General features: G+C 45.7%; 1 protein-coding gene across 25 annotated transcripts in view; it reads left to right on the top strand.

The window, feature by feature from the left end:
• Positions 1-6,266: 6,266 nt before the first annotated feature.
• Positions 6,267-20,738, top strand: part of msi2b (musashi RNA-binding protein 2b) — a 621,405-nt gene continuing 606,933 nt past the window's right edge. For 6 of the 25 annotated variants that reach the window (XM_073053236.1, XM_073053238.1, XM_073053237.1 and 3 more), the window contains exons 1-5: positions 6,270-6,526; positions 6,850-6,890; positions 7,262-7,343; positions 7,726-7,810; positions 15,493-15,534. In XM_073053236.1, coding sequence (XP_072909337.1) covers positions 6,465-6,526; positions 6,850-6,890; positions 7,262-7,343; positions 7,726-7,810; positions 15,493-15,534 — 312 coding nt within the window. In that variant the 5' untranslated portion in view covers positions 6,270-6,464. Of the gene's footprint in view, positions 6,527-6,849; positions 6,891-7,261; positions 7,344-7,725; positions 7,811-15,492; positions 15,535-20,738 lie in introns of all 25 variants that reach the window. The other 19 variants (XM_073053241.1, XM_073053242.1, XM_073053239.1 and 16 more) reach the window with 6 other exon arrangements.

Raw genomic sequence — 20,738 nt, 5'->3', positions numbered from 1 at the left:
AGGTTCTCTACCCGCTGGGTGAAGAGTTTCCAGACTCTATACCCTCTGGATGAAGAGTTTCCGGATTCTCGACCCTCTGGGTGAGGAGTTTCCAGATTCTCTACCCGCTGGGTGAAGAGTTTCCAGAGTCTCTACCCGCTGGATGAAGAGTTTCCAGATTCTCTACCCGCTGGGTGAAGAGTTTCCAGATTCTCTACCCGCTGGGTGAAGAGTTTCCAGATTCTCTACCTGCTGGGTGAAGAGTTTCCAGATACTCTACACTCTGGGTGAAGAGTTTCCAGACTCTCTACCCGCTGGGTGAGGAGTTTCCAGATTCTCTACCCGCTGGGTGAAGAGTTTCCAGATTCTCTACCCGCTGGGTGAGAGTTTCCAAATTCTCTACCCGCTGGGTGAAGAGTTTCCAGGTTCTCTAACCTCTGGGTGAAGAGTTTCCAGATTCTCTACCCTCTGGGTGAAGAGTTTCCAGATTCTCTACCCTCTGGGTGAAGAGTTTCCAGGTTCTCTACCCGCTGGATGAAGAGTTTCCAGATTCTCTACCCACTGGGTGAAGAGTTTCCAGGTTCTCTAACCTCTGGGTGAAGAGTTTCCAGGTTCTCTACCCTCTGGGTGAAGAGTTTTCAGGTTCTCTACCCGCTGGGTGAAGAGTTTCCAGACTCTATACCCTCTGGATGAAGAGTTTCCGGATTCTCGACCCTCTGGGTGAGGAGTTTCCAGATTCTCTACCCGCTGGGTGAAGAGTTTCCAGAGTCTCTACCCGCTGGATGAAGAGTTTCCAGATTCTCTACCCGCTGGGTGAAGAGTTTCCAGATTCTCTACCCTCTGGGTGAAGAGTTTCCAGACTCTCTAGCCACTGGGTGAAGAGTTTCCAGATTCTCTACACTCTGGGTGAAGAGTTTCCAGGTTCTCTACCCTCTGGGTGAAGAGTTTCCAGACTCTCTACCCAATGGGTGAAGAGTTTCCAGATTCTCTACCCTCTGGGTGAAGAGTTTCCAGACTCTCTACCCACTGGGTGAAGAGTTTCCAGACTCTCTACCCGCTGGGTGAAGAGTTTCCAGATTCTCTACCCGCTGGGTGAAGAGTTTCCTGATTCTATATCCTCTGGGTGAAGAGTTTCCAGACTACCCTCTGGGTGAAGAGTTTCCAGATTCTCTACCCGCTGGGTGAAGAGTTTCCAGATTCTCTACCCTCTGGATGAAGAGTTTCCAGATTCTCTACCCACTGGGTGAAGAGTTTCCAGATTCTCTACCCACTGGGTGAAGAGTTTCCAGATTCTCTACCCACAGGGTGAAGAGTTTCCAGGTTCTCTACCCTCTGGGTGAAGAGTTTCCAGATTCTCTACCCTCTGGGTGAAGAGTTTCCGGATTCTCTACCCTCTGGGTGAAGAGTTTCCAAATTCTCTACCCTCTGGTTGAAGAGTTTCCTGACTCTCTACCCACTGGGTGAAGAGTTTCCAGATTCTCTACCCTCTGGGTGAAGAGTTTCCAGGTTCTCTACCCGCTGGGTGAAGAGTTTCCAGACTCTCTACCCATTGGGTGAAGAGTTTCCAGATTCTCTACCCACAGGGTGAAGAGTTTCCAGGTTCTCTACCCTCTGGGTGAAGAGTTTCCAGATTCTCTACCCTCTGGGTGAAGAGTTTCCAGATTCTCTACCCTCTGGGTGAAGAGTTTCCTGACTCTCTACCCACTGGGTGAAGAGTTTCCAGATTCTCTACCCTCTGGGTGAAGAGTTTCCAGGTTCTCTACCCGCTGGGTGAAGAGTTTCCAGACTCTCTACCCATTGGGTGAAGAGTTTCCTGATTCTATATCCTCTGGGTGAAGAGTTTCCAGACTCTCTACCCTCTGGGTGAAGAGTTTCCAGATTCTCTACCCGCTGGGTGAAGAGTTTCCAGATTCTCTACCCTCTGGATGAAGAGTTTCCAGATTCTCTACCCTCTGGGTGAAGAGTTTCCAGATTCTCTACCCACAGGGTGAAGAGTTTCCAGGTTCTCTACCCTCTGGGTGAAGAGTTTCCAGATTCTCTACCCTCTGGGTGAAGAGTTTCCAAATTCTCTACCCTCTGGGTGAAGAGTTTCCTGACTCTCTACCCATTGGGTGAAGAGTTTCCAGATTCTCTACCCTCTGGGTGAAGAGTTTCCAGGTTCTCTACCCTCTGGGTACAGAGTATCCAGGTTCTCTACCCTCTGGGTGAAGAGTTTCCAGATTCTCTACCCACTGGTTGAAGAGTTTCCAGATTCTCTGCCCTCTGGGTGAAGAGTTTCCAGTTTCTCTACCCTCTGGGTGAAGAGTTTCCAGATTCTCTACCCGCTGGGTGAAGAGTTTCCAGTTTCTCTACCCTCTGGGTGAAGAGTTTCCAGACACTCTACCCTCTGGGTCAAGAGTTTCCAGACTCTCTACCCTCTGGGTGAATAGTTTCCAGGTTCTCTACCCTCTGGGTGAAGAGTTCCTAGATTCTCTACCCTCTGGGTGAAGAGTTTCCAGACTCTCTACCCTCTGGGTGAATAGTTTCCAGGTTCTCTACACTCTGGGTGAAGAGTTCCTAGATTCTCTACCCTCTGGGTGAAGAGTTTCCAGACTCTCTACCCTCTGGGTGAAGAGTTTCCGGATTCTCTACCCTCTGGGTGAAGAGTTTCCAGTTTCTCTACCCACTGGGTGAAGAGTTTCCAGATTCTCTACCCTCTGGGTGAAGAGTTTTCAGATTCCCTACCCTCTGGGTGAAGAGTTTCCAGATTCTCTACCCTCTGGGTGAAGAGTTTTCAGATTCCCTACCCTCTGGGTGAAGAGTTTCCAGATTCTCTACCCACTGGGTGAAGAGTTTCCAGATTCTCTACCCTCTAGGTGAAGAGTTTCCAGGTTCTCTACCCACTGGGTGAAGAGTTTCCAGATTCTCTACCCTCTGGGTGAAGAGTTTCCAGGTTCTCTACCCTCTGGGTGAAGAGTTTCCAGGTTCTCTACCCTTTGAGTGAAGAATTTCCAGATTTTTATCTCTGGGTGAAGAGATTTTGTTCTTGTTTCAGTTGTAAATACTCTTAGTTTAAGATTGGGTCCCTCCTCTTCAATGCTGTATAGCTGGAGGTAACATCCTTACCAAATCTTCTGGCAAGCCCTATAGACCACATTACATTACAGATGAAATCTAATGTTGATCTGCTGTAATGTTGATGCTGTAATGTCTATAAGTCTGGACTGGAGGCCATGGGTGGCCTCCGCTGGGGTTGGAGGCCTATGTTTGTGAAGGGCTGAGAGGATGGAACAAGAAGTAGTTTATCTGTTGCTGTCAGGTTTTATTTTCTTGTTGCTTGCTTGTGTTGTTCTGTGTTGTGTTGGCGTTGAAATGCGTGAAGGCACTTGCCCCCTGTACATCCTTCAGCTGTGCTGGTTGTTAACACAAATGACGCATTTCCCTGCATGTTTCAGTGTACATGTGATAAATAGATCTGAATCTGAATTGATGTATTAACGACTTTTGGATCATTGGCCAAAAAGGAACCCAGGAGAACAACTTGTAGAAATGTTTATTGCTAGAAGGCAGTGTGAATCTGTAGGATCTGTGCTGCAGGAACTCACCAAGGCTACTCAGACAAACCTTTGGAACCCTTGACCTCTACCAGCTAGGACAAGGAAGGAGGCTTCACCGAGTCCTCCGAATCACGTGTTATCCAGACTTTGAAATATTCAAGATCAGAATTCAGGATTGTTCATCAGCATCCTTCAGCACACAGGTGTAAAGGAGAACAAAATGATTGTTAAGCTGGATTAAAAAAAAATACACAATAAGCACAAAGAACACAATTTAAAAAGTCCCCTCCCCCAAATCTCAATAATTATCAATATAAAAACAACTCTGTAGAAACAATGTACATATAACTGTTATAGACAGTATATACCAGTTACATATTGTATTTACATAGAGTGATTGTATATACATTAAGTGGTGGAGGTGTTGATCAGACTGTGAATAAACACCACTGTAAATACAGCACTGTTCGTTCACCACTGTTGGGTCAGAATCACAGAACTTTCTTTCTAATGGTGTTTTGAATATAACCACATTCTTGTGACTCCTCTCTGGCAAAGGAGTCCAAAACTGGAGGGCGTGGACTTAAGATTGGGGGGGGGCGGAGATTTAAAAGGGACCTGAGAGGGAACGTTCACACAGGATAAGTGGGTATGTGGAATGACCTGGCAGAGGTGGGGACAGCTGGAAAATAGTTTCATGAACACAAGAGATTCTGTAGATGCTGGAAATCTTGAGTAGCATCCACAGAGTGCTGGAGGAGCTCAGCAGATCAGGAAGCAGCTGTGGAGAAGAATAAACAGTTGATGTTTTGGGCTGAGACCCATCATCAGGATTGTTACACAGTTTGGAAAGTTTAAGAGGGATATGGTGAAATATGGGTAAATAGAACTAGGTTAGCACAGACAAGACGGGCAGAAGGGCCTGCTTTCATGCTGTATAACCCTGTGACTGCAGTGGCTCATCACCGTCGCCACTTTCTCAAGGCTGTTTGTGGGTGGGGAATGAAAAGTTGCCTGAGCTTGTGGAACCTGCATTCCATGGATGAATGGGAAAGTTACCTCCCCTACACAACTGGAGAAAGCCTCATGACTACCCTTCGAATGAGGAATGATGTCATGTCTGTGCGGGAGATTTTAGGAGAACATAGAACTCTAATTGAAGAAGAGTTTGGAATTATTCTTAGCGTCCTGGCCAGTATCTCTCCCTGAAACGTCAGCAACAGTTGGTTATTCGTCAACGGCGGTGTTTGGTACAGCTAACGGCTTTTTCTTAACCTGTTAGAACTAGGACATTTTAACCTATGTCGAAGTACTTTCAGATATTTCTGAGGTGGCGTGGGGTTCTGTGTTAATTTAGAATTTCCATTCATTTTGTGAGAGGAGGGAGAATATGAGGCAAAACTTTGCTCAGATCTTCTAAAATAGACAAAAAAAAGTGTGGGAAATAGTGGAAACGAGAAAAACGAGGAACGAATGGGGAGTGAAAATATCTACACTTCCATGCCACAAGGAAACTGTCACCGTGTTTACAAACAACCGCTAACAATGGCTATATCGGCTTAATGGCGAAAAATATATCGATTTCCCTAAGCTCGCTTTATTTCGTGTGACTTTTGCATTTCAGCGTTTGACGGAGTAGTTAAAAACCGCTTGCTGGGTTGAAAAGGGTGTGTAAAACAATACTGTTGAAACTGTACATGTTTCCCCTCACACGATCGGAACATTATACAATAAATATATTTTACTGTATGCATTAATACAAATAATCCTGCGCCCTCGCAATCCTGGTAAAGCCAGCCTGCCAACCCGCCACTCAGACTTAAAACACAGGATTAATTCAAGGAAGCAAAATCTGTGGTAACAAATCAGTGCACAGTGAAATTCCAGGCTTCTACACCGGGCTTCCAACTGTAAGGCTGGAGTGGGTTTTCTTAATATTGGCTGAATAATCAATGCTTTGTTCTGTGCTCATTCTTGAGTAAAAGAATCAAGATTAGATGGAGCCGGAAGGAAAAGACAGTGGGGGAAAGAAGACGTTGTAAAATAGTGTAATTAAAGTCTAAAAGGGCGGCTCGATAGGAAGATTAATTGCGTTAATCACCCACATGCAACAATTCATTTGTCCCTAGCGCGGGGGCTGCAGATCCAGATGTTATTTAATGTGCAACCGATCTTTCACGGTGGATTTTATTATAAAGCACTTTCTGGCGAGTTTGAAATCACTTGGTTCGTTTTTTCAGAGGCGACCTGTCAATCACACCTCTCCGGGACTGCAGGCAGATTCGACGCCCTCCCGCAGTTTGCACCGAACGGTGAGAAGAACAGAGAAAGAAAAAACTTCTTTCAAATATATTTATTTTTTGCAAAGTATCTTTTTTCTCTCTTCCCGAACTGTTGTGCAATGACGTCATTTGCATCGATGCCGCTTTCCATGACAACGGGGCGCGAGCGGACCAATGGCGAGGCGCGCAGGCCGGCTGTCAATCAAACGCGGCGCCGCTCTGACGCAAGGGCCGGGGTGGGAGGGTGTGTGTTTGTGTATTTTTTTGGCGAGGCGGTGGGCGGAGTCTCGGCGCGAGCTGGTGCGGGAGGGAGGGGGAGGGCGACAGAGGGAGCGAGGGTCAGCGATTGACAGCCACGGCCACCAATCGCCAGGCACGGCGGCGCGGCGGCGCGCGGGACGCGGCCAATGGGCGGCGGGCGGTGGGGAAGGCGACGCTTTCGGTCCACGGGCTGAGAGAGGCAGCTGGGGGGCGTGGCCTCGGCTCAGTGCCCGCCCACGTGGGGGGCTCAGGCAGCGGCGGCGCTCGGACCGAGCTGATCCCACGTGTGACGAGCTCATTCTCGGCTGCGAGTCGACTCTCTGAGCGGGGCTGATCTCTCTATTTTTTTGTGGGGGGAGCTCCGCGCGTGTGTCTATGTGTGTTTGTCCTTTTTAGTTGCTAGATCATGGAGGCAGACGGCAGCCAAGCCACCTCTGGCAGTCCCAGCGACTCGCAACATGACCCAGGGTATGTTCTGACCTGACTTTTATTTTTGGTTTTGTTTCTGTCTCTCTCTCTCGCTCTCTTCCTCCTCTCTGGAGACTCTTTCCCCTGCACCTAGTTTTATTTTAAACTGCACTCTGTAGAATGGGCAGGCCCCTTTCTTCCACCTCTCTCCCTCCCTCCCTCCTCCTCTTTCCTCCTACCTTTCCCTCCCTCCCTCCCTCTCTCTCTCTCTCTCTCTCTCTCTCTCTCTCTCTCTCTCTCTCTCTCTTCCTTTTTAGCTCTAAGTTACACGTCAAAATGGCCGATCTGACATCTGTGCTCACTTCTACTGTGTTTCCCCCCAGTAAAATGTTTATCGGCGGCCTCAGCTGGCAGACATCACCAGGTAAGCGAGCCCGGGCAAAGTATTTCTCAATTTATTTCTAGCGCTTTTTAAAATATAAATAACCTTGCAATGGAGGGGAGGGGAGGGGGTGGGGAGGAGAGGTGGGGTGGGTGATGAAGGAATGGGAGGAGAGGAGGTGTGAGGAATTGAGCGATCGCTCTTTAGTTCCAGTTTTACAAGGTTGTTTTTGATTGCGGCCGGGTTATTGTAATGGTAACATCATGGAGTTCCTTTGGTCCTCTAGACGACCCCTACGTTCAATTATTGTCTCTTAAGTGCATCTGAAATCTCCCACTGCCAACCTAGTAACCGGCTTTCCTCCTTGTATTTTGTCTCTCTCTTCCTTTCTTTTCAAATTTATATTTTTACAGACAGCCTTAGGGACTATTTCAGTAAATTTGGCGAAATCAGAGAGTGTATGGTAATGCGAGATCCGACCACGAAACGATCCAGGTAAGATCGCGAATTTTACTTTATTTTTTTTGTTGTTGTGGGGAAAGAATTCACGGATTTAAAACAAGTTTGATATTGATTACATCCTGAAGACCGAAAGTGCGTCCGCTTATAATTGTGGCTCCGTTTCCAACCTGAGAGTCTTTGAGCAATGAGCTTATTTTTTGACATTGTCCTGATGTTTGGAGGTGATACTTTGTGTATATCAGCTTCGCATTTTTTTCGCTACATTTGTAGCCCGTTCTCTCTCTCTCCCTCTCTCTCCCGCTTTTCCACGCTTCGTTCCTCGAAGCGATATTTTGATACTTGTATTTTTTTAACCCCTCTTCCTGTTGCACGTTTAGAGACTCATCGTGTTCTTGTTTCTTTGTGTCATTTTCAGAGGCTTCGGTTTCGTTACGTTTGCCGATTCTGCAAGTGTAGATAAAGTCTTAGCTCAGCCCCATCACGAACTAGATTCAAAGACGGTATGTTTGTGTGTTTCTGTCTCAATTTCCTTAAGTGTAAAATTGTAATGAGCTGTTCCCCCCCACCCTCTCTCTTAAGGTCATTTATGCCCGGTGTGTCTTTTGTTACTGGAAATCAAAAATATCTTCCAATATTGGGTTCAAATGTGAAAATGTACATTGCTACATCTTGAGTTAGTGTTGCCCCCTCTTTAAGAAGGAAGATACGTTTGATGTCCTGCCCAGCCTTTCGGAACATCTTAACTGTCACCCCTCATGTCAGCTACATAAATTGACAATCAAACCACCCAGTGGTCGATTAAATTGCCTGTTAAATGGAGGTCTTGCAATTAAATTCTAATCGCTTTCCAAAGCGGTACGATCAAGATGAGACGCAAATGGCAGACGGTAAGGGGTTGATTCTGCACCGAAGACAGACAAATTCCTCCCCCCCCCCCTTTCCAAGAGATGCGGCTCTCCAACTTGGAGCAAGCAGAAAGTTTACTGACACCCCGAGCTGAGCCTGACTGTGAATCGCATGAATGAGTTGCTTGTTGACCATGCTTTGTTCTTGTGTCTCAGCATTTGTTTAGTGGCGTTCTATACCCTTTCGACTTTGTTTTAAGATTCAGGGCGGGAAACCGATCTGTTGGGGTAATCACCTCGAAAGGAGAGCCTGTTGTTTACAGTTACATTAACGTTTTATTTAGGTAATGACAATCTCCAGAAATAGTTGTTTTTTTTCTGTCTAGTGCCTTCTAGAAGACTAGTTAGTTTAAAATATTCTTCCTGCGTAGTTAGAGCTAACTAACTAATCGTAGTTTCAAAAATAACTAGTTCATAAATTTGCAACGTAATGATTTAGACAGTGCTAATGTTTGTAGTTTAAAAGACGAATGACACAGAAGGCTAGTCATGAGTAGATCATCCATTTCTAGTTTTAGCACATTTTCCCAGTCCCTCTTTTCCCCCCCATCCTCCCTGTGTGTGCCGCGCAATGAAAAAAAATTATTCAGGGTGCGAAATTGGTTTCTCAGGCAACTTCTGCTGACAGTGGGTGAGATAATTAAAATTCCCCACTATTTTAAATTCTGTTTGGTGGACTGGATTAGGTGCCCTCGAACCACACTAGGTATCGGACTGCACGAAGGAGATTGAGTGTTTAGAAACACCTGGGTGTTGAGAACATTGCAAACGTGTTTGAGTTTAGTACATAGTTCTCACTGGAGCATCGCTCCTACTTAAAGGAACTGTGGTACTGACCTGTTTTAAACACTAGAAGGTGCACACTCTGTGTGTGTCTGTATGTGTACAGTTTTTTTTATTAATTTCTTTAAAAGTCTTTAAAATGTCAGTGGTTTCTTCTCTTCTACTTTTTGGCCTCTCTGCTTAGACTGCCCCAGTAGGAGGGCTGCATATTCTGTGCCGCCACTGTTCCCTTTGGAGTTGGGTGCTCGTAAGAGAACCAGATCTCTTTGTGATTGTAATATAGTATGTTGGAACTAGTGTCTATTGAGGAAGTAATATTGTTCCTACAGCATATCTAGTTTGCTTCTGATGTGATGGTTATCTTTTGGATTAATTTATTCTACTGAAAATGACCACAAGACATAGGAGCAGAATTAGGCTATTCGGCCCATCAGGTCTGCTACCCACGGCTGATTTATTTATTGCGATTCGGTACAGAATGGGCGCCTCGAGCTGCACGATCCAGCAACACTTGATTTAACCATAGCCTAATCAGGGGACAATTTATAATGACCAATTATGCTACCAACTGGTACATCCTTGTACTGTGGGGGGAAACCCATACAATCACAGGAAGAACGTACAAACTTAGAGGCAGCGACGGGAATTGGACCCGTATCGTTGGTACTGTAAGGTGTTGTGCTGACAAGTATGCTACTGTGCTGCCCCACGTTATCCCTCTCAACTCCATTCTCCTACCTTCCCCCCCCCATAACTGTTGATGCCCCGACTAACCAGGAACCTATCAACCTCTGCTTTTAAATTTACCCAGTGACTTGGCCTCCACAGCCGTCTATGCCTATAAGTTCCGCAGATTCACCGCCCTCTGGCTAAAGAAATTCCCCTTCTCTGTCCTGACAGGATATCCTTGTTTTCTGAGGCTGTACACTCTAATTCTAGATTATCTCACCATAGGAAACATCCTCTCTATGTCCACTCTGTCCAGGCCCTTCGATATTTGATAGGAGTCATAGGTTAGGTATTCCATGGTGCTGGTCCTGCATTGTACTTACTGTGGGGTTGAAGGGATTGTGGAATTGCCATGCATTTTGGTTATTGCCTAGACTCTAGAGAGTCAGGTTATGGTGATGCTTTCCGTCAGATCCTATATAGGAGTATAGTTTGGTGTGGCTTATGGGGAGAGGTTGTGAAACTTGTGTTTGAAGCTGAACCCATATGTATCCTGTGTAGATTCACAGGCTGGTGCCAGGTTTTTCCAGGTTTATTCCCATGCAAGTGATTAGGGCAGGGACCGGTCTGGATCATATGCTTTGCTGGTTACGGTTTCATGCTCTGATGTTGCTGTAAGAATGAGATTTTTGCAGGTGGAAGTTTACACCTATAAAGACACTTCCAGCAGAGATGATTTACCAGCATGTGCCTGGATTGGAGAGCGTGTCTTGTGCATAAAGGTTGAGCGAGATTGGGCTTTTCTGTCTGGAGCATAGCAGGATGAGAGGTGTGCAAGATGATAGTAGATATGGATCAACTGGACAGCCAGAGACTTTTTTTCCAAGGTTGAAAATGGCTAATACAAAGGGGGCATCATTTTAAGGTAATTGGAGGAAAGTACAGGGAGGTAAGTAACTTTCAGAGTGGTGAGTGCATGAACCACACTCCCAAAGGTGGGTGATAAAGGCAGATACTTAACGATCTCTAAGATAGACACACAGATGATTGAAACATAGAGGGCTAATTTGGAGGAAAGGATTAGGTTGATCTTATAAGTTGGCACCACATTGTGGGCCGAAGGATCTGTACTGTGCTATAGTGTTCTATGTTTTGTGTAATAATGCACAGGTAATCTGTACAAACGACCTCCTGACTTTATTTCAATTTCTGTAGAAAGATTTTAATGACGAACAGAGGCCTCTTTTTGGGGGGTTTGTATTGGTTAGTTTCCTGAAAGTGGTAAAGAAGGACATGTGGCAAGCTTGCCTTCATATGTCAGGGCATAGAGTAGAAGGTTTGTGATGTGACGCCGCAGCTCTACAGAACACTGGTTAAAACTGCATTTGGAGCAGTTCCGGCTAGAACGTCGTAGGAAGTTGTGATTGTCCTTGGGAGAGCGCAGATGAGTTTCACCAAGACTTTGTCCGGATCTGAGGTCTGTGGCTATGGGGGAGAGATCGGATAGGCAGGGCCTTGTGGAGGGTCTCAGACTGAAACGTTGCCTCTTCATTCTTAACTACATAGATGCTGCCTGATCCACTGTGTTTTACTCTGGGTTTCCAGCATCTGCAGAATCTCTTGTAACTAGATAGACAGTTTGTTTCCCTGGAGGCAAGGGGGACTGAGGGGTGACCTGAGAGAGGTGTATAAGATTTTAAGCGGCAAAAATAGCACAAATCAGAAATCTTTTTCCTGTGGTATGGGTATCAAACAGGGTGGTGGGGTGGAGATAATGTCTCTACCAAAGAAGGTGTAAGACGCTCCTTCCCTCCGCTAGCCTGCAGGTCACCCTTGGGCAAGGTGTAGCACCTGCTTAGCTCCTGCGATCAGGGTCAAGGGAGCAGGTGGATAGTCATATGAGCAGCTGGTGCATATCGCAAGACTAGATTATGCGACCACTGACACCAGGTCAGTGAAGTCTCTGAATAGTCTCTGAAGACTATTGATAATGGCTAGGCTCACCCATCTTGTAAAGACGCTGCCCAGAAGAAGGCAATGGCAAACCACTTCTGTAGAAAAAAATTGCCAAGAATGATCGTGGTCAAGACTTTGATTGTCTATGTCACATGACATGGCACATTAACGATACGAGTGAAGGGGTATTGAAAACAAAAGTGCATAGAGAAGACAGATTTGTGAGAGATTTGAAGGGAAAAGTTTTTTTCCCCCTGCACAGAAGTTAATATCCGGAACTCACTACCAGAGGAGATATTTGTTGGAGTCAGCTACAGTCATGACATTTAAGCAACAATTAGACAGGTATTTAAATAGACAGGGCACAGAAGAATACAGATTGAGTCTGTGTGAATTGGATTTTTGCAGAAGGGCAAAAAACTTGGCATGGACGTGGTTGGCTGATACCCTCTAGAGCCATGGGAGGGATGTGAGGGGGCTGTATTTGATTCTCTTTCAGACCACTTGGTAGATGCCAATCCATGCCAGGGTTAATCGATTCTGCCCTGTTGGAGCTGTTGAGCTGGAATTTAGTTCTGTCAGGGCACTAGAGGAATCTTAATGCTTCCTCCCTGTCTCTCCACCACTCCCCCCCCCCCATTGTTCTTGCCCTGACACTGATTTATTAAGTAATTAACTTGCAGCAAACTGGGCAAAGTTGATGAGATTGTGGGAAGAATTTGGGGGGGAGGGGGAATTGAATCTTATAGGATGAATATGAACAGGTAGCTGATGGACTTGCTGGGTCGAAGGACCTGTTCTCGTGCTGTTTTCTAATTCTAAATGATGTTCCTACCAAGGTCCTCTCCTTTGTGAATTTGTTGTTTTGTTTTTGAAGCGTTGTCCCCGTTATGTCAGCAGCTGGTTCCCGATATTTAGAGCATTATTTAGAATGGGGTTGATAGGTCAGCCGTTATGGAATGGTGGAGCAGACTCCATGGGCCGAATGGCCTAATTATGTTATTGTTATGAACATAGAACACTACAGCACAGTAAAGGCCCATCTCTCTCTTCCCCACCCCCACCCACCTCCACAATGTTGTGCCAACCTTTTAACTTCTCCCGATCAATCTAATCTTTCTATCCCACATATCCCAAGATTTCTCTTTCATCTGTGTGTCTATCTAAACATCTCTTAAATGTCCCTAATATATCTGCCTGGCAGGCGTTTCACTCCCTCACCACTCTGTGTAACACTAAATGAATGAAAGAAACCTGGACTTTCTTCCAATCACCTTAAAATTATGTCCCTGGATTTAGCCACTTCAGCCCTCAAAATAAAGTTCTCTGGCTATCCATTTGATCTATGTTTCTTATATTAAAAAAAATTGTGCTTTACCTGCTGATCTGCAGCAGTGCACAGTTGAATCTAATAATGTGCACATTAGAGCATTGTCTCCCAACCAATCCCTACCTCCACCCCAGCATATTTCCCCCCCACACTCCCCATTTTCCAGTGTGAAATTACAGTCTGCATTCATTAACCAGAGAAATTCTGCAGATGCCCAGATGCTGGAAATCCGAGCAACACACACAAAATGCTGGAGGAACTCAGCAGGCCAGGCAGCGTCTATGGAAAAGAGTAAACAGTTGACGTTTTGAGGAGCGGGAGGTCTCAGCCCGAAATGTTGACTGTACTCTTTTCCGTAGTTGCTGCCTGGCCTGCAGAGTTACTCCAACATTTTCTGTGTGTTGCTTTCATTGACCCCTCTGAGATATTGAAACTGATTTATATTTTTTTAAAAAATTGGATCGCGACTTAATTTATTGTCATACAGTGCGGAGTAGACCCTTCCCGGCTCTTCAAGGGCAGCAATCCCCCAGTTTAATCCTCATCTAATCACTGGACAGCTTACACTGACCAATTAACCGACCAACCGGTGCGTCTTTGGACTGTGGGAGGAAACCCGAGCGCCCGGAGAAAACCCACACAGTCACGGGCAGTGATGAGAATTGAACCCGTGTGGCCTGCACCATAAAGCGTTGTGCTAACTGCGGTGCCCCCCTGCAGTTAATATCTTTCTAACTGTAACTCTACATCCTGCATTCTGACCCAGTGTGCAATTTGAAGGACCAGGCATCCAAGAGGGGTTGGTAGGGTAGTTTGTTTTGTGGCATTTCTGCTGGCCCTATGCCTGTATGTACAGAACACCGAGCCACAAGGCTCGGAAGTTCCCAGTCTGCGTGGTGAATTTCTTGTGCTCTTGGAGTGGCGGTTCAGTGGGAAACTTGCCAGGGTCCTGGTGTCATTTCTGCCAACTGCCTCTGCTGGAAGTGAATTTCTATGGTTGCCAGCAGAGACAGGCTCAAGTGCAGTTATAACTTTCCATGGATGAATAGCCGGGGAGTGTTTGTGTGGGAGTTAATACCTTGTTAGTTTAACTTTTGAAGGGTGACTGGGCCCGGAGTGTCCTAGTGTCCCACTAGGACTCAGTAAGTTTCAGACAGGTGTGGGACAAGATGTTCAGATGGGAACTTTTTCACTAAAAGTTAGTTATGCATGATTTGGAAGTGAGAGAGTGCCAGTGCTAATACAGCTTCTATTTAAGAGTTATTCTGGTGAAAATACACACAAGATTCTGCAGATGCTGGAAATCCAGAGTTACACACACATCTAGCGTAGTGGTTAGCACGACTCTTTGCAGTACCGGTCACCTGGGTTCAATTCCTGCCGCTGCCTGTGAGGAGTTTTCACGTTCCACTCCTCACCGTGTGGGTTTCCCCTGGGTGTTCCGGTTTCCTCCCACGGTCCACAGGTGGGGGGTTTGCGACCAGCATGCGGTTAAGGAAGAGAGTTTCAAAGCTGGGGGGAAAAAATGTCAAACAAATCGTGAGTCAGTTGTCATCAAGTATTAAACAGATTCTGCAGATGCTGGAAATCCAAAGACCCACCACTTGGTAGGTTAATTGGTCATTGTAACTTGTCCCATGATTAGACTAGGGTTAAACCAGGGTGGGGAGGTGGGGGAAAGTTGCTGGGCAGCACAGCTTGAAGGGCTGTACCTCAATAAATAAAAATGCAGGAGGACTCAGCAGGTCGGGCAGCATCAATGGGGTGGGTGCGCCACTCGGGTATTACAGTGTAGATGGAATGGATTGGGAAGAGCTATGTACTTTCTGTGCAAGGAAACAGGGAGACTACCCAGATGCACGTTGGCAGTGAATGTGCTTGTGGAATATGCTGGTGGGGGTTTGCAACCAGCATGTGGTTAAGGAAGAGGTATTCAAAGTTGGAAATAAAAACATCAAATGAATCATGAGTCAGTTATTATCAAGTATTAAACAGATTCTGCAGATGCTGGAAGTCCAGACTAATGCGCACAAAATAATGGAGGAACTCAGCAGGTCAGACAGCGTCTATCTGAAGGAATTAAAAGTTGACTTTTCAGGCCAGGACCTTGCATTAGGATTGTTGAAGGGTCTCGGCCAGACACATTGACCCTATTTCTTTCCATTTTGCGTATTGCTCTCTTGCAGGGGAGTTGCCAAGTCCGTCTTAATTCCACAAGCAATGACTTAATTAGCTCGTAAAGTTCAGAATGCATAACCCAACAGGAAAGAGAAGGTTTGAACTTCCTTGATCAGCAATTACCATTGAGTTAAACAACCGGCCACTAAATAGCATCAGGGCTTAAATAATCTCAGCCACGGTCTTTTTAAAGGAAAAGCAGCGTGGGAAGTGAGCAGTAACTAGTTCTCTGTGATGGTTGGGCCTTGCCTTAGAGGTCTGTTCTGTGTTCATTGCCTGAGAAACCCGTGTTAGTATGAAATGGCCTGAAGCACGGATGCTGCCAATGGTTTCCTCACTGTTCTCTGATTTGCTTCAACAGATTGACCCAAAGGTTGCATTTCCTCGAAGAACACAACCCAAGGTAGGTTGAAGGTTCATTGCTTTCAGTCTCTTTCCTGGTTCTGCCTTTCTTCCAGGGCACAGTGATGTTTTGGCAATGCTCTGTTGGAGTGAGTTAGTTTCCTGAGTTGGTGATGAATTCTTTTAATGATTGTGCCCACTCCGAGGTCCTGAGGTGCTATGTTTGTTTGTGTTTTTATTTTATTCTGATTTGCAGCCTTGTCCTGTGGCTTCTCAGCCGTTAACAAGCTAAATGAGGCTGTTTTACTTGCTGTCGTGATTTATTATGCAACTACTTTGAGGCTTCTGATCTTGTTGATGTATAATGACAAGAGATGGATTAATGCTCTGTGTTTAGGCTCAATTAGTGGGGAAAAGGTTGGGGCTGGGGGGTGTTGGCAAGAGTTGGTGCGGAGACCCTGCTAACAAAGGGTGCATTGCCTACTGAACCATGGCCGTCCTGTGAGGATGGGGCCTGAACTTTCTGGTTCCCTTTGACCTCTTGGATTGAGAGGGTCAACATGTGGAGTTGCTTAATGTTTGGTGCTTGGCTGATAGGATGTGAATGGGTCGGGGGAAGATTATGCAAATATTCTCGGAGTCCGATTGCATTAACTATCAGTGACTTTGAAATAATTGGAGTGTTCATGCAAGGGTGTGTTTCCATTGTTCTTTTTATCATAAAAACAATCATCTTCTGGCTATTGTTGAGTAGAGGCAGAGTTTGGTTTACACTTTGTTACTACAGTATATATGCAAAGCATTGTGATGCAGTATAATGACATGTAGTGCCCACCATTTAACTTGGCATCTGCACAATGTTGGGTTTGGGGGAGCAATTACACTTGTTGTATCTATACCGCCCAGAATGGGGAGTCTCTGACTTATTTTGCAAGTGATCGTCTTTAATAACCAGCAGCGATACCACCATTTCACAAAGCTGGAAGCCGCAAGGGGCTACTCTGCATTTTTTTTTAAAGAGTAGGATAATTTTTGAGTGTGTAGTTTGCTCACTAACCTTTTAATGAGGGGAGTACCCCCCACCCCTTCAAACAGATTCCTGGGAATCACGTCTTTTTGTTTAATGGGACTTTTACACACCAGTAACCGCCCATTGAACATAATGCGATGGTAATGGAAAAAAAACTCGCTCAATAGCCCTTGTGTGAATAGCACTGAAATGATGTTAATGTGAGAACTGTTTGATCTGCGATGCTGTGTTCTGCACACTGAGCTCTGTACAATGTGTAATACAACTGGCTGTGTACGAGGAACTGTATATAAACCTGTACTTGGCTTTGTAGTGGCAGCTGAGCAAAGTTGGGTGCATGTAGCAGCAATTAAGTGCTTGAGATGGGAGCATAGATCAGTACATCATAGTACAGGCCCTTTAGTCCACAATGTTGTACTGATCCTTTAACCGACTCCAGGCTCAATCTTATCCTTCCCTCCCACGTAGCCCTCCATTTTCCTTTCATTTATGTGCCCATCTATGAGTTTCTTAATGTATTTGCCTTTACCACCACCTCTGGCAGAACCTGCCACGGTCCTGCTGCTCTCTCTGTTTTTAAAATAAAAAACACACACAAACTACCTCTGAAGTTCCGTAAGACACAATGAGGCCATTCAGCCCATCAAGTCTGTTCTGTTTTCTATCAAGGCTGATTTATTATCCCTCCCCGTAAACTTTGACACCCTTACTAATCAAGAACCTATCAATCTCTGTCTTATATAAACCCTGTGATGACTCCACAGCCATTTGCGACAGATTTCAGCTGTCTCCCCCCACTGCCTTACTTTCCTCCAATCATCTCGTCTCCACCCTGGTAAAAAGGCGCTGACTAGGAAAGGCTTTGCAAACCTCCTGAGGCAGATTGTTTGGCTGCCCATTTAATTTCTCTGGTTCAGCTAGTTTATAGGGTTTCTATAAACCAGCATTGTGCTTTAACCCTTGGGATGCTTCATTGTGGGAACGCAGTGTTCACCAGCGGGCAATGAAAGGCCAAGCAGAATGAGTAACCACAGCTAGAAAGCGACTCCATGGGTTGTGACTGCGTCTGCTGGGAAGTTTTCTCTGGTGAGGACTTGTGTTAAAATTGATAAGGAATAATTTCAATACCACGGGAGTTTGGTTGCTTTCCTAGTCTCTACGGTCATGTGGCATCGTTGGGCAAGATGCTTTTCTCTCTGGAGATGCGAGACTGCAGGTGCTGGAATCAGGAGCAGCACACGGGATGCTGGAGGGAATCGGCAGATCAGACGGAAAACGGGCAGTCGATGTTTCGGGTTGAGACCCTGTGTTGTTCACTAGATGCCAGTCCAGTGCCGCCAGTGTAATGCTTCCTTATTGCATCCTTGGAGGTTGGGCTGCCTCAGAACTGGACAATGCCACTGACTTCTGTCATGTTGCTGGTGAACTTAATTGTGCCCAAACACTTCAACCGTCAGCCTTCTGAACCAGCCATGGATAACTTCACTTACCCCAACACTGAACTGATCTCACCACTGGCAGACTTGCTTTCAAAGAATATATAACTTGTTCTCAATATTATTTATTTACCGTTTATTAATATTATTTTGCTTTTTAATATATTTGCACATTGCTTGTTTGTCAGTCTTTGCTTGTAAGTAGTTTTTAATTCGATCTGTTGTATTTCTTTGTTCTCTTGTGAATGCCTGCAAGAAAATGAATCTTGGGGTATTTTCTGGTGGTATATAGGTACTTCAATAATACATTTTGTTTTAACTTTCACATCTCCTTGTGTGGTGGTAGTGGAGGGGTGAAACTCCCCAAGGCATGTCCCACATGAGTTCTTCATCGTGCAGCAAGCAACCTGCTTGTGTGCACGTGCACAGTGAGATCCCACTGATATTCTGCCGCGGGATGATCAGGGCAGGCTAGAGTTCTTCCTGCCCACCGTCACTTCCACTTGTGAGGACACCCCTGTAGTGTTCACCTTGATTAAATAAATCACACCAAGTTGACACTTCAGGCCAAAACCCTGGTGAAGTTTCTGATGACGTATTTCAGCTCAAGATGTTGTCTGTTTGTCTCCCTTCGTGGATGCTGCCTGGCCTGCTGAGTTCCTCTGGTGTTTTGTGTGTTACTGTGTAGACTGGGCTGCTGGAAAGAGTTCCTGTGGTCTTGGGCATGGTGCCTCTTGCATTTCTTCTGGGTCGACAGACAGAGCCTTGGTTTAATATTGCACCTGGCTCCTTGTTATTAAGGGCCTCAAAAGTTACAGGGAGAAGGCAGTAGAAGGGCGTTGAGAGGGAGAATAAATCAATTATGATGGAATGGCAGAGCAGACGTGATGGGCTGAATGGCCTAATTATGTTTCTTTGTCTTATGGTCACTTTCAGTGCAACTTACATTAAAGAAAGCGACACAAGTGGGTCTAACACAGGAGACCACTGCTGTCATTTGAGACCTTTTTCAATTGAAAGACTCTCAAATCCAAGAATAGACTTTCCAGGTTCTTCTCCTTTGAGTCAGAGGTTCAGTCTGTTCTGTGCAGGTGTGTTTTGGTCCTTTCTACGTCGTCTTCGGGGCGCAGACCTCTATAGGGTTAATGCTCGGGGCTCTTTGTCGGCAATAGTGAGTGTGAACCGTGGCAGCTTTTTTTGTTTTGAAAGGAGAAAGCAGTTGGCATTTGGAAAGGAGTATATTAGCAAATTAGCTTGCTTTTCTGGGTTTGCAGATGTTAAGTCAAACTATCCTTCGCTATGGGAGTCTGCTACTACTTTGCTATTCTTGAGAGAAGACACATAGATAGCCAGCCCTTGCTTAAATCGGCCCCACACCCTTGGAGGTACGTTTAGATGTGACTAGCAAGCTGAAAATTCCCTGACAACCGCGGCTGCTTTTAAGTCCTACCTATACATCAGAAATGAAGCCCAGCTTCCCACTACCTTCCGAGACCTCCGCCTTCTACACCTGTATCCAATTTAGATTTCCTTTGAAGTCTTCTGTATTCTATATGCGCACATTTCTGTGTATTTTTTTTTAAAAAATGTTGTCGAGAAGCCTTTTTAAAGTAAAGCTGGGGCGACCTGGGTGCATAAATCAACTTTGTGCAGTGAACGAGACAGAGAAGTAAGGAGTGGTGGAGCGCTTGAGACTGGTCGCAGGGAGTTGGGGGGTAAAAGGACACTGGGGAGGGGAGCTTAGGTGAGCTTGTAAAGCTTTTTGTTTAGCACCGGATCCAGCTTAATTTCCCACAGTTATTTTATACAGGGCTTACAATGGGACTCTGGCCCAGAGAGAGCAGACAGAACTAGAACTGGGGGGTGGGGGGGGGGGCGAGGAGGAGGGAAAAGCTAATGTTGAGTGACAGTAATGAGGTTACTAGATTGGTTTTTGTATACGTGCACTCTATGATTTTTTGTTTCCTTTCTGGTGTGGTGGGAGTGCACGAAATGTGAGCTGTGTTTTTTTTTCCTCTCTTATTCTCTCTTCTGTTTGTTGTTTTCAAAGATTCCAATCGGGACAGTTTCTGTTGCTGACCCATTTTGCTTGCGGAGAGAACAATGATTTAGGAGCTGTGGTTTGTCTCGTCCAGCTACCTGCGCGCACAGCTCCACATCTTACCTTGATGGATAGCCCCAGTGGTATGCCTGTATAGTCCTTGCTGAATCCCCCACTCCCTTCTGACTTTAACTCTTTCACTCTGGCACTTGTTTGTAAGTACAGCAGAGGCTTACTGAAGACCGAGGGGTTAATGAATGCAGACTGTTATTTGCAAAGCACTGGTGCTCTATTGGTTGTGGGCCCTGAGCATAGCCTTTCCTCGATCCTCCTGAGATTTAAGTGAGGGGTGATGTAAGAGCACGGGATTTAATTCCGTTTCTGCACTGTCTTCAGGGTGCTGACTAAAGAGTTCGAGCAAACTCGCCATTTGTGCAAATGTTAGCTGATTTTAATGATCACGTAACAGTTTAAAATAACGCTGACGCAAGAGCATTAATCATCCCTTTTAAAGGTAGTCTGTGGAGGCAATGCATCTTCCCAGGTGCATTTCCCTGGTAATGGAGCGGCTCAGATCCAGAGGTTTCTAAGCTGACTTCTCTGCAGATGTTGCTGGGATATTTCAGTGGGTTCATTGAGAGCATTCTAACTGGTTCCATCGCGTTTCTGGTAGGGACAGAACAAGTTGCAGAGGGCTGTAAACTCAGCCAGCTCCAGCATGGGCACCAGCGTCGAGGACATCTTCAAAAGATGGTGCC

The sequence above is a fragment of the Hemitrygon akajei genome, chromosome 8 (assembly GCF_048418815.1).
Source record: "Hemitrygon akajei chromosome 8, sHemAka1.3, whole genome shotgun sequence".
In the NCBI taxonomy this organism is placed as follows: Eukaryota; Metazoa; Chordata; class Chondrichthyes; order Myliobatiformes; family Dasyatidae; genus Hemitrygon; species Hemitrygon akajei.
Note: the sequence above shows the minus strand (reverse complement) of the source record. Positions and strands in the feature narration are given on the sequence as shown.